This window comes from Pelophylax lessonae (assembly GCF_965119305.1).
Source record: "Pelophylax lessonae genome assembly, chromosome: 9".
In the NCBI taxonomy this organism is placed as follows: Eukaryota; Metazoa; Chordata; class Amphibia; order Anura; family Ranidae; genus Pelophylax; species Pelophylax lessonae.
The window spans coordinates 239,628,596-239,643,261 of record NC_138776.1 but is presented as its reverse complement, the minus strand read 5'-3'; the positions used below and the strand labels follow the sequence as shown (position 1 = coordinate 239,643,261).

General features: G+C 46.6%; 1 protein-coding gene across 1 annotated transcript in view; it reads left to right on the top strand.

Annotated features, from left to right (window-relative positions):
• UNC93B1 (unc-93 homolog B1, TLR signaling regulator) overlaps window positions 1–14,666 on the top strand; it is an 82,109-nt gene that overhangs the window by 11,636 nt on the left and 55,807 nt on the right. The window contains exon 2 of the mRNA XM_082266738.1: window positions 3,647–3,777. Within this exon, the coding sequence (XP_082122864.1) occupies window positions 3,670–3,777 (108 nt within the window). The 5' untranslated portion in view covers window positions 3,647–3,669. The remainder of the gene's footprint in view (window positions 1–3,646; window positions 3,778–14,666) is intronic.

Sequence of the window (14,666 nt, the reverse complement as noted above, 5' to 3'; positions counted from 1 at the left end):
GGTGTCAGAGTGAGACACCGCAGCACCGATCGCCGCTCTTCGCGTGCCCCCCTGGGGGCGCGCAGGGTGCATTGTCCTGCGCGACATCATATGACGCAGGGTCAGGATAATGTAACCACCTTCCTGCCGTCAATTGCCTATAGGGTGGGCGGGAAGTGGTTAAATAATTAATGTAATCCATTTTGGAATAAGGCTGTAACATAAAATGTGGAAAAAGTGAAGTGCTGTGAATACTTTCCTGATGCACTGTATGTGTGTGTTATTTGTAGCCGTAGTAGGCCTCAGAAACAATAGTGCTCATTTTGTTTTGTTTTTTAACCTACCTAAAATACACCGACTCTGACCCCAGCTTTACACCTTGACCATCGGCCCTAACCTTGACTTTAACTCTAACCCTCACACTGAGCTAGATCAAACCCAGCTCTATCTTATTTTTCCTTATTTATTCATATTATTATTATTAATAGTATTATTTTTTAACATACACAGCTTTGTTTATATGTTTCTCCTCAAGGAAGGAGAAAAAGATACAATATATCATTTGTTTCCATTCAAGAGGAGAAAATACACAGGGATATCTGTCATAGCCAATCATAGGCTATCACAGCCAGGGCTGGCCCGAGACATTGTGCTGCCTGGGTCCAAGAATGAAATGCTGCTCCCCCCCCCCAAAAAAATCACGCCCATCAAAGGGACTGGGCTGAAGAAGGTGGGCCGGGCACGAGGTCAGCCGCATCTACTCCTCCAGTTCCACCCAATAGAAATGCAAGCTGCGCCCGAACATCGACTGCTGGTGGCGACAATGGGAAAGGGATCTTTGCTCTCTGTCTCCCGTAAGTACCCTGCCCCGGCAGTACACACACCTGAGCTCTTCATGTGTGCTCAGGTGTTTAACAGCCGGTGTTAGACTGTGTGTGAGCACCCTTGCGCCTGGCAACTATGAGCAGAGGCGTAACTAGAACCTTCAGTGCCCCGATGCAAGAAACCATGAAGGGCCCCCCCGGACCCCTGACCGGGACCCTTCCCTACAAACCTGGGGCTCTTCCCACTGATCCTGGGGCCCTTTACTCTCGTTGGACCCTATCACAAGTTCTGCAGTGTGCCGCCTTCCTGCCATCTTGGGGCCTCCGGCAGTGGTGGAATGCCAAGGCCCGGTCGCAAGTGTGACCTTTGCAATCCTGGAAGTTCACCCACTGGTGTCAGTAGTTTTTATTTTTTGGTATTTTAATTGTATTATTTATTATCATTTTATTTTATTTATTTACAATGTCACTGACTATGACTCTGTCCATTCAGAAAAGGAAGGAGCTGGTAAATTACATATTTACCGACCCCTTCCTGGTTCTCTATTGTGACACATCCCCTGCAGCAGCCAGCAGGGGAGGAGAGGGAGCACAGTGGGGGGGGGGGGGGGGGGCAGCACAGTGGGGGGGGGGGGAACCAGGGGAGAACACAGGGGCCCAGAGACAGCAGAACACAAGTGAACTGGATAGGAGGAGTGGCGGGGGCAGCATACAGAGGAACCAGTCTCCTCCATTTTCCTCCTACAGGAGGAAAAAGGAGGACAGTGATTTCTCTACATGCTGCCCCCGCCGCCCCTCCTATCCAGGTGTACAGGGGAGCCACACAGGCCACCTGGAGCATGGGGCCCGGTTGCAATTGCATCCCCTGCAACCCCTGTAGTTACGTCCTTGACTATGAGTTTGTGTGTTGAGGGCAGCAGGGCGGCCTTTTTACAGGGCAGTGGAGCAGCCCAGGGGGGCAGTTGTCACACACAAAACTGCTGGAAAAAAATCTTGGGCGTCAGTTTGCTGCCCCTCTCAAAGTGCTGCCTGGGTCCAGTGGACCCAGCGGGACCCATGGTAGGGCCGGCCCTGATCACAGCGATCAGGTAGTTGGGAACCAGGCTTCCTGATCATAGGCATGAGGTTCGGGACTCTCAGCTCATACACAGGTATACACATATGCGGCCCCATGGATAAAGGCCCATTTCTGTCAGGCGCATAGATGCGTACGCTGCAGTATTTTTATGGCCAGCTAAAGTCACTAAAGGTTCGGCGCTGGTGTGCACTGTGTGGCACAATGCTGACACCCCAATCTTTTACATTACACTGTTTACTTTTTTTTTATTCTCACAGCAACTTTTTGAAATGTCCAAGTGACAGACATCTAGCTACCATGTTGGCATCTCGATGCTGTGGTTCGTGCCACAACCCGCTAGAGGAAGCAGCGGCTGCAGTAGAGAGCAGAGCTGCTGCTTCCTGTATGGCTCCTGTCACAGGCGAAGGAGGGGTGCATTTCATATCACTTCGCCTGTGACAGAGCCGGAACTATACAGGAAGTAGCGGCTCTGTCACTGACTGCAGACATCCTAAGTCTCCCGCAGCAACCGGGAGATCGCACGGAACTTGCAGTCTAGTGCGTGCCCATCCAATGCAGCTTCACCAGTTCGTGCCCATCCAATGCAGCCTCACCAGTTCATGCCCATCCAATGCAGCCTCACCAGTTCGTGCCCATCCAATGCAGCCTCACCAGTTCGTGCCCATCCAATGCAGCCTCACCAGTTCGTGCCCATCCAATGCAGCCTCACCAGTTCGTGCCCATCCAATGCAGCCTCACCAGTTCGTGCCCATCCAATGCAGCCTCACCAGTTCGTGCCCATCCAATGCAGCCTCACCAGTTCGTGCCCATCCAATGCAGTCTGCAATGAAGAGATAGAGCTGCTGGATTACACAGAGCAGGGAACTCTGACAGCGACCGCTGTGATACGAAGTCCTGCCTCCTGGACTGGCTCCTATGATAGACGTCACCAATGTGCTGTCTATCATAAAAGCCAGTCCAGGAGGCAGGGCTTCATATGACAGCGTCCGCCGGGTAATCAGGAGATCCCCGCTCTGTTTGTAATCCGGCAGCGCTTGCCCCCCCTCCTCCCCTCAAAGGCAGCCTCTGCCTACAGTCAGTTGGAAGCCACTGTGGCTCTGCCCCCGACTTGACTTCCTTCCTCCCCAGCAAAAAAAAATTAAAAATGGTCAGGGGGCAGTGGGCCGCATTGTCTGCGGTTCTGGGCCGCATGCGGCCCCCGGGCCGCAGGTTAGACATGCCTATGCTAAAAGGTGTCTCTCTTTTATATCTCAGAAGTTTGGCTGCAGGGACATGCTGGAGAACTAACACTTTTAGTAATGTGGAAGTGGAGAAAATTTGCTGTCCTAAAAATTTCTAATTTTAGAAATGTCAGTTCACATTTCAGAGAGGAACCAAAATCTTCTTTTTTTTTTTTTCAATATACTTAATGAAGAAGATCGCCCAAGTCTGTATTTGCATTTAAAGTGAACCTGGCAGTAAGGATACTAAGTGAACTAGTCATGTAGGCATAGGCCATGTACAGGGTTACCCAAGTGTATTTATGGCAATACAAATATACAAGTGTCAAAGAAATACATTGCTAGAAATATAAATATAATTATTTATGCATGAGGCCTTTTTTAACTTTGATTTTATTTTTTAAACTGGTAGTTAACCTTGTGAGTGCACTTGTACCTTCAAGTACGCTGATTTTAGTTTTTAAACTGGTAGTTAACCTTGTGAGTGCACTTGTACCTACAAGTACGCTGATTTTATTTTTTAAACTGGTAGTTCTCTTTTATAGGAGGAGGTTCAGTGGTCCTGACCATGGCTCAGTTATATCAGGAGGCTTCCATTAACGGGATAGCAGCGGATATAGTTGGAGCTGCACCTGTCCTGCAGGAAGATCGGGAACTGGATGGCGCCAACGAACAGGTTAGTTATGATGGACATAGTTACCTACTTACATAATTGGTCAGGCTGAAAAAAGATACACACACATAAAGTTAAACCAAAGGCCAAAAAAAGAAATAAATGAAATCCCTTGCATGTTTAGATGGTTAAACCCACAGATGATCCAGAAGAAGGTGAAAACCCTTATAAAGTGTGATCTATTTGACTCTAACAGGAAAAAAAATCCTTTCTGATCCCAAAAGGCAACTGGATAGCCCCTCAATCTCTCCTCCCAGCTTTCTGAGACAGGTAAGGCTAAGATTTAACCGCTTGCCGACTGCGCACAGTATATTTACTGCGGCAGTCGGCCCCGGCCAGGCAGAGTGACGTAGGTCTACGTCGCTCGCCTGTCACTCCTTCCAGAGCCAATAGCGGGCGGGCGCGCGCCCGCCGAGGCGCGCGCCCGCCTCGGCTCGTTCACGGAGGAGTGCGGGAGTGTGACTGGCGGACCCGATGTCCGCCGGTCACACTACGATCGCCGCTACAGCGGGAGAAAGACAGAGCGGCTTGTGTAAACAAGCCACCTGTCAGTTCTCCCTGTGTAAAAGTGAAGATCAAACAGTTCTACTATGTAGAACTGTTGATCTTTGTTTTTACACTAGTAGACCTGTCCCTGCACAGTTAGAATCACGCCCCTAGGACACACTTAACCCCTCCCTGTCCAATACTGTTAACCCCTTCCCTGCCAGTGTCATTTTTGCAGTAACAGTGCATATATATAGCACTGATTACTGCAGTAATGTCACTGGTACCCCCAAAAGTGTCAAAAATGTCAGTCAAGGGTCCGATCTGTCCGCCGCAATGTCGCAGTACCGCAAAAAAAATCGCAGATCGCCGCCATTACTCGTTAAAAAAAAAAACACCAAAAATGACAAAAATCTTTCCCTTTGTTAGTAAACGCGATAACTTTTGCGCAAACCAATCAAAATACGCTTTTTGCGATTTTTTTTACCAAACATAGGTAGCGTAAAACAAATTGGCCGAAAATTTTAAAAAATTTTGATTTTTACATTTTTTTTGGGGGGAATTTCATATAAAAAAAGTGAAAAATATTGTTGTTTTTGCAAAAATTACGCTCTTTTTTTGTTTATAGCGCGTGATCAAAAAATCGCACAGGTGATCAAATACCACCAAAAGAAAGCTCTGTTTGTGGGAAAAAAAGGACGTGAAATTCGTTTAGGTACAGCGTCGCATGACCGCGCGATTGTCCGTTAAAATCACGCAGTAAAAAATCGCAAAATAACCCCTGGTCTTTTAGCAGGAAAATCCTCCGGTGGTAAAGTGGTTAAAGGCCAATTTCATGTTCCTTCCAAAGACCACCCACCATGTTCCATCCCATATCCCATACCCACCCAACATGTTCCATCCCATATCCCATACCCACCCAACATGTTCCATCCCATATCCCATACCCACCCAACATGTTCCATCCCATATCCCATAACCAGCCAACATGTTCCATCTCATATCCCATACCCACCCAACATGTTCCATCCCATAGCCACCCAACATGTTCCATCTCATATCCCATAGCCACCCTCCATGTTCCATCCCATATCCCATAACCACCCAACATGTTCCATCTCATATCCCATACCCACCCAACATGTTCCATCCCATATTCCATACCCACCCAACATGTTCCATCCCATATTCCATACCCACCTACCATGTTCCATCCCATACCCACCCAACATGTTCCATCCCATATCCCATATCCACCCACCATGTTCCATCCCATACCCACCCAACATGTTCCATCCCATATCCCATACCCACCCTAAATGTTCCATCCCATACCCACCCAACATGTTCCATCCCATATCCCATACCCACCTACCATGTTCCATCACATATCCCATACCCACCTACCATGTTCCATCACATATCCCATACCCACCTACCATGTTCCATCACATATCCCATATCCACCTACCATGTTCCATCACATATCCCATACCCACCCACCATGTTCCATCACATATCCCATACCCACCCAACATGTTATATCCCATACCCACCCAACATGTTCCATCCCATATCCCATACCCACCCAACATGTTCCAACCCATATCCCATACCCACCCAACATGTTCCATCCCATATCCCATACCCACCCAACATGTTCCATCCCATATGCCCATACCCACCCAACATGTTCCATCCCATACCCACCCAACATGTTCCATCCCATATCCCATACCCACCCAACATGTTCCATCCCATATCCCATACCCACCCAACATGTTCCATCCCATATCCCATATCCACCCACCATGTTCCATCCCATACCCACCCAACATGTTCCATCCCATATCCCATGCCCACCCTAAATGTTCCATCCCATACCCACCCAACATGTTCCATCCCATATCCCATACCCACCTACCATGTTCCATCACATATCCCATACCCACCCACCATGTTCCATCACATATCCCATACCCACCCAACATGTTATATCCCATACCCACCCAACATGTTCCATCCCATATCCCATACCCACCCATGTTCCAACCCATATCCCATACCCACCCAACATGTTCCATCCCATATCCCATACCCACCCAACATGTTCCATCCCATATGCCCATACCCACCCAACATGTTCCATCCCATACCCACCCAACATGTTCCATCCCATATCCCATACCCACCCAACATGTTCCATCCCATATCCCATACCCACCCAACATGTTCCATCCCATACCCACCCAGCATGTTCCATCAAATGCCCACCCAGCCCACTTCCACTCACAAAGTCCAACATTCCTTGCAACATTGTGGTTCCTTTTTTTTATACTTTTACAGGAGTCTTTGGGCTGGTCACATGATGTTCATGATCTCTTTCTTTCCCCCTTAGCTCTGGCTTGAGCAGTCCATGATGATGCAGAGAGCAGCACTGACATATTGACTTTAGCGCCATTCCCTTCATCATGATATGTCAGTGCAGGGCTATGTGGTGATCTCCCCACAGGGGTCAGGTCAATAACACCCTGCACTCAAAGTATATCCTCAGCAGCCTTTTGGGGGATTACGGTGGGGAACAATGCTGGAGATGAAGTCAGTATTCTAGAGTTACATTTTAATGTTTTTACACATGCTGAGGGCTACCTTGAAGAATTAGAACTTTAAACCACTAGAGATAGAACATAGAAGTGATGGCAGAAAAAAAGACCAAATGGCCCATCTAGTTATTTTTCTATTTATACATATTTTTTGTATTTTTTGGACTGTAGACTACAGTGTTTTGTAGAGTGTTTGGTTACCATAAATGCCCACTTTGTGATCTAAAAAAAATCTCACCTAATTATTTTTAATTACAGAACACTGACTACAGTGAAAACACTTTGGATTGTGTCTGTAGTGTGGACAATGCTTGGGGCCAGATTATCTTGTGGTAGCCTTAGCACAGTGTTTCTCAGCCTTTTTTCCAGTCGGGGCGCCCTTGAAAAGTATTTTCAGTCTTGAGGCACCCCTGTCCAAGGCTTGGTTCACGTTACTGTGTGTCGCGTAACACACGCAAAATCGCGCTCGTTTCTGACACACAGACAAATGCTCTGCTCTTTAGGGGTTCCATTAACTCTTAACCACTTAAGCCCCGAAAGATTTTACCCCCTTCCTGACCAGGCCCTATTTTGTGATTCGGCACTGCGTGACTTTAACGGACAATTGCGCGGTCGTGCGACGCTGTGCCCAAATGTATTTGACGTCCTTTTTTTCCCACAAACAGAGCTTTCTTTTGGTGGTATTTGATCAACTGTGCGATTTTTTTGATCATGCGCTATAAACAAAAAAAGAGCGACAATTTTGCAAAAATAACAATATTTTCACATTTTTTATATGAAATTCCCCCCCCAAAAAAATGTAAAAATGTAAATTTTTTAACATTTTTGGCCAATTTGTTTTCTGCTACATATGTTTGGTAAAAAAAATCACAATAAGCGTATTTTGATTGGTTTGCGCAAAAGTTATTGCGTGTACTAACTACGGGAAAGATTTTTGTCATTTTTTATTTTTTTTTTTAACGAGTAATGGCGGCGATCTGCAGTTTTTGTTTTTTTTTTTTTGCGGGACTGCGACATTGCAGCGGACAGATCGGACCCTTGACTGACATTTTTGACACTTTTTGGGGGTACCAGTGACATTACTACAGTAATCAGTGCTATACATATGCACTGTTACTGTAAAAAGGACACTGGCAGGGAAGGGGTTAACTTTATTGGAGAAGGAGGGGTTAAGTGTGTCCCTAGGGGCGTGATTCTAACTGTGCAGGGATGTGGCTTTACATGTAACAGCAGAGATCTACGGTCCTGCATAGCAGGACCGTATGATCTGTGCTGTTACACAGGGAAGAATGACAGGCGGCTTTGTTTACATTAGCCGCCTGCCTTTCTCCCTTCACAGCGGACGATCGCGAGTGACCGGCAGACATCGGGTCCGCCGGTCATTCGCGCGGAGGTGTCAGTGAACGAGCGGGGGTGGGAGCGCGCCTCCGGCGGCGCGCGCTCGCCCCCTATTGGCTCACAGGCTAGTGACGTACCGGTACGTCACTTTGCCTGACCGGGGCTGACCGCCGCAGTATACTGTATGTACTTGCGGCGGTCGGCAAGCGGTTAATGGTACCTCTCAGATTGGCAAACATAGGGTGCTTTTGGTGAAAAAAAAATGGTCGGGGACTTCTTTCCCTGCATTTCTGCAGGTAAGGAAGCCCATTGAAATGAATGGGCTGGCCTACACACAGCACGCAGCCACTCAGATGTAAACCAAGGGCTTGTTCACATATCACTTGCAGAGGCAGCAGCTGAGGGGGGTACACATGCTGTGGGTTCAGCTGGAGGTATAAAAGGATAAAAATAAGTACAGCGCCAATCATAAATATAGGACAAATCACTGAAAGGTAAGAGTCCAAATATTAAAACGGATGATAATCCTCAATAAAACAGATGTGAGAGTCCAGCCACCAAAGATGGAGTCAGTAAATGGAAGACATCATCACCCAGTGCAACAGATTTGGATGTCAGCTTACCGGAAAACCCTGGACCCCCTGTTAAGGTGGGTCACATGAGCGAGTGGTAAATGGATCCAGGAAGAGGGTCCTCTACAGTGCGGATACCGATCCTAGGATGGTCACTCCAAGGAGGGCACACTTCCAATAACCCAACTCAACCCGTGCAGTAGGTGAAATACCTCAAAATCAAGAGGAAGACTCCAATGGCATAGTACACTACTCAGCTTTATTAGTAAAAAAAGGTGTAAATGGCAACTCACATTTAGAAGACAAATCAATGCACATAAAAGTGGTACACCAGGAACAAGCGTGAAGACAAGCGGACGCGGACGTTTCGTCCTCCCTAGGACATTCTCAAAGGCAGTGTCCGCCGCCATCCTCACGCTTTATATAGTCACAGGCCTTGAAACTGATTGCAGGAGTCCCGGAAGCCTCAGGCCGGCGGAAGTGCGTCCGCCGGAAGTGATGTCATCGACGGAGATACATCACTTCCGGTCCACGATCCCAACCAGGAAGAGCCTGCGCTTCACCGCTGCTCACGGCCTAGGAAGTAAACTCCCCTCTAGAAGGTCGCCCAATCGGAAACATCCAATCAGGACAGACCCACGTCCGGTGGAGCACTAACCACACGGCAACTGTCAACAACAGGGACACCGTCATTCAAGCGCAATACAGCAATCACATAAAGAAAAAGCATAATTAACCCAATACGGGCAATTAAAATAAGAGATCTATAAATAATTACATAGTTTAAGGCACATCACAAAATATATGTAAAACTCTATGGGGAAACGGAAAAAAAAACCCAGAATAGAGCCTACACAATAAATTGCAGCCACCATAATATTCATAGAAAGCAAATAAATATAACATATGTAAACCATACAGGACTTATGTTGCCACAACCACATATTGTTAAAAATACTGTTAAAATTGGACAATAATCCATACAATTGCTTTATAAAGGAGATTAATAAATATGCAAATAATAATTCTCCAATACCAGATAAAAAGATAAAAATATTGAAAAGGTAAAAAGGCTAAAACTAGAAACAAAAAAGGAGAAAAAAGGGCGGGGTATACCCAGGGGGAAAGGGGCTGCACTGCAACCACCCCGCAACTGTGTGCATTGCATGGTTGCAACATATTGCCTCTTTACCACCTGTTAAATGCCTCTGAAAAGCGATTGCTTTTCAGAGGAGCAGCAGTCCTTGGTGCTATCACAAACAAGCCCTACAAAAGCAGTTCTGATGACACACACACACACACATACAGACACAGGCGCATGCACCCACACACATGTACACACATACACAGACACATAAACACATACACACATTTACACACACACATACATACACATACATACATACATACATACACACATACACACACACATGTACACACACACACACACACACACGTATAAAGCTCTTTAAAACATTGTAGCACAGTACCTTTCCTTTTTTAGCAGGGTACTGCACTGTAGGGGGAAGCAGAGAGCACAGCACACTCCTCTTTATTAAACACCTAAGTTTTGACACTTTTGGGGGGACCAGTGACCTTACTACAGTAATCAGTGCTAAAAAATATGTACTGTTACTGTACTAATGACACTGACAGGGAAGGGGTTAACCCCAGGGGTGATCAAAGGGTTAAATGTGTGCCTAGGGGGTGCTTTCTAATTGTTTAGTTACAAGATGAACACAGGAGGAACACAGGATCCCTGTGTTCATCACTGACAAAACAGCAGGCTGCCGTGTTTACATCGGCAGACCGCCGTTTTGTCTCCATGGGGAGGGATTGCGGGTGCCCCGCAGACATCGCGTCCCCTCGACCCACCGATTGGGTCCCCCTCCAGCCAATCAGCACGTGCGTGCGCCCCCACTATCTGCTACGATGTACAGGTATGTCGTTTTGCGTTACAGAGCCGACCTGCTGCTGTAAAACTACGGCGGCTGGTCGGCAAGTGGTTAACTTGATGTGACACTGAAGCTCCCTTAAGACCTATGTGGTTCATATCTGTGTCGTATCGCATACATTCTATTCAAATTTTCCACATTAAAGTGCATTGAGTTTAGGCAACCAGTTTGCTATGGACTGCCAGAGTACCTTAATGACTAAAACATTATTATGACATGGCATGGCATGGCATGTGTGCTTTGGTATGCTGCAGCATGGGCACGTTGCCCCCTACTGAAGCTTTAGTTTGGGGTTTGGTACTAAATGAATGGCACTGCACAAACTGCTAAGCTTTAACATGCATTGAGGCAGCACAGTGGCTAAGTGGTTAGCACTTCTGCCTAGGAGCACTAGGGTCATTGGTTCAAATCCCAACCACTGCATTACCTGCCTGGAGTTTGCATGTTCTCCCTGTGTCTGCATGGGTTTTCTCCGGGTACTCCAGTTTCCTCCCACACTCCAAAGACCTGCTGGTAGGATAATTGGCTCCTAAATTGGTATAAATTCATACATATACATACTAGGACCTGGTCTAAATTGGCCCTAGTATGTATAAGTATGAATGTGAGTTAGGGACCTTAGATTGTAAGCTCCATGAGGGTACGGATTACGGTACACTAATGGGAACGTACAATATATACAGTAAAACCTTGGATTGAGAGTAACTTGGTTTGAGAGCGTTTTGCAAGACAAGCAAATTTTTTTTAATACGTTTTGACTTGATAAACAAGTGATGTCTTAATATATAAGTAGCGTCATGTCACAACTGAGTATAAAAGAGAGGAGAGGCGCCTCTAAGTGTAGTATTATGGTTACATTTAATGAAGGTTCAACATTTAGCAACTCACATGGTTGATGATTAAAATATGCGCATCCGGGGTAAAGCTTTCCAAATAAACCATCCTCCGCACCGCCATCAATGTCATCCCTTCCACACTGCGCTCCACAGGTGCTTCAACCCTCACTTTCAGATCGCTCTACTGCAGGGTAGTCTTCCCAGTCATGACTGCAGACTGACAGCGGTGCGGAGGATGGTCTATGCAAACAGCTTTACCCCAGTTGCCTGCATACTTAGACATGGCTCTTTTAATCCTCAACCATGTGAGTTGCTAAATGTTGAACCTTCATTAAATGTAACCATAGTGCTACACTTAGAGGCTCCTCTCTTTGCTTTTATACATGTAGCACTGCCCCCTAGAGGACTGCTGAGAATTACACTTTCTGGATTCCCCTGGGTTACCCTCGGAAACTGATAGCAGATAATTAGCATTGAAAGTCCTTGGCTCAGTCAATAATCAATCCAGGGGATGTTGGGTTTTTTTTGTGTTTTTATTTCAACTGGGATAGGAGAAGGGATGAGTGGGATACTCCAACTATGAACCTTGACGACAACTAGTTGTAGTGTGCGGCAAGGCCGCTGCTTCACCTTGCCACTGAAGTGAAGATAGATAATGTGATCCTATTTGAGTGACTCTTCAGGATTCTAACTTGGCACCCCCTTTCTTACTTGTTGTGTTCACTGACACCCGTCCACTGACTCTTCACTGTAATGGTCCCCTTCCTGGGCAGACCCCTTGCAAGCTTCCCGGTACTCATGAACACTGCTTTTCCCAAGGTTGCGCTGTCTTCAACTCCACTTGTCAGCTTTCCTGGACCTCTGGATTCGACACCACACTCCGGGTCCACAAGGCCGGCCGCCTGTGACCACCATCCACTGCAGCAGAAGGAGAGACAAATGTCACCCTCCTTCTGGGACGTGGCTTCCCACCCAAAGACCCCCTGTCACATGTGCCCGTGGCTTTTATAACATATCCCAGGATGCACCACTGTTTGCTACAAAAGCCTGTGTCACTGGCTGGGTTTCCTCCACTGTCCAACAGGCTCCCCTATTGGATACAGTGCGGACACTCCCTCAGACCAGATGAATCACGCATGGACACATGCAACAGGCCTAACTTGTGAGCCTAGGGGAGTGATTCTAACTGTGGGGGGGTTGGCTTGTGAAATGATGATAGAGGCCTGTGATCCCATATAGAAGGATCACATGAGCTCTATGATCATTCCAGAGAGAAGAACGGTCAGCTGTGTTTACAACAGTCGACCGTTCTCTCTCAGCGAGGAACGATCGCGGGTGTCAGACAGCAATCAGAGCCCCCTGCCCCATGCATCGGAGTACCCGCTGCCGAGTAGGGGTGGGAGCATGCTGCCGGCAGCGTGCGCTCGCCCCCTAGCTGCAGGCGTGTGACCGACGTAGTACTACGTCATTTCCCACAGGAGGGCCGCACTGCCGCAGTAAATCGGCAGCGGGCGGTTGGTAACAGGTTAATAAAATCCTGTTTTGACCTTTTTTCATTGTTACATCTCCCTGCCGAGGATCTCCTGCAGCTTCTTTACAGCTATTTTAAGTCAAAATGCACTACACCAATGTCTGCATGGCATTTCTCAGAACCGGCTTCTTATTGGTGATGACCTGTTGCATGCCTGCATACTGTGCATTGAAACAGACACTTGTAGCCTCCCCCAGAAGCCTATATGACTAGGTGACAACACAGAGATACAATTAGGAGACAGGGACAGAGCGTTGTCACCATGTAACAGGAAGTGTCTGAACAAAACTTTTCATGGTAGATTCACCAGGTATTATTTGAATGAAAACTGTAGATTTAAAAAAAAAAATTAAAAATGTTTTTTAAAATGACTTTAAGATGATAAAGCTTATAGGAGATTTTAGTGATTAGGTTTATATTTGCTTTATTCTGGCAAACCTGTCCTTTTAAAGCGATAAAGTTATCAATTTGTTAACCTCTAAAGTACACAGGATACTACAGGTGCATCTCATTAAAATTAGAATATCATCAAAAAGTTACTGTAATTTATTTCAGTAATTAAAGTGTTGTTTGAAATAAATAAATAACAAACATATTATACATCCCTCCCTTGTGCAGTTGGTTTTGCACAGAGTGGCCAAAATCCTCCTCTTCTCGTGTCCCCCTTTCCTGCTCCTAGCCCCTCCCACCTGCTGAGTGCCCCAACAGCAAGCAGCTTGCTATGGGGGCACCCGAGCCGAGCTGCAGGTATGCATGTCAATTCAGACAAGGAGCTGTCCTTCGGCCCCACCCCCTCTCTCTCCTAATTGGCTCACTGACTTTGACAGCCGCAGGAGCCAATGGCGCCACGGGTGTGTCTCAGCCAATCAGGATGGAGAGTCCTGGACAGCCAAGGGACATGTGGCTATCGCTGGACAGAGGGGCACAGTTAAGTATTAGGGGGTGCTAGGGAGGCTGCTACACGGAGAAGGCTTTTTATCTTACTGCATAGAATGCATTAAGATATAAAAACCTTCCTGCCTTTACAACTTCCTCTAAATTCAAAAAGTGAAACTTATATACACAATATTACCAAAAGTATTGGGACACCTGCCTTTACACGCACATGAACTTTAATGGCATCCCAGTCTTAGTCTGTGGGGTTCAATGACATCAATGAATCAATGTTGAGTTGGCCCATCCTTTACAGCCATAACAGCTTCAACTCTTCTGAGAAGGCTGTATACAAGGTTTAGGAGTGTGTTTATGAGAATGTTTGACCATTCTTCCACCACCAGAAGAACATTTGTGAGGTCAGGCACTGATGTCGACGAGAAGGCCTGGCTCACAGTCTCCGCTCTAATTCATCCCACAGGTGTTCTATCAGATTGAGGTCAGGACTTTGTGTAGGCCAGTCAAGTTCCTCCACCCCAAACTCACTCATCCATGTATTTATGGACCTTGCTTTGTTTACCGGTGCGCAGTCATGTTGGATTAGGAAGGGGCCATATCCAAACTGTTCCCAAAAATTTGGGAAGCATAAAATTGTTTAAAATGTTTTGATATGTTGACGTCTTAAGAGTTACCTTTAC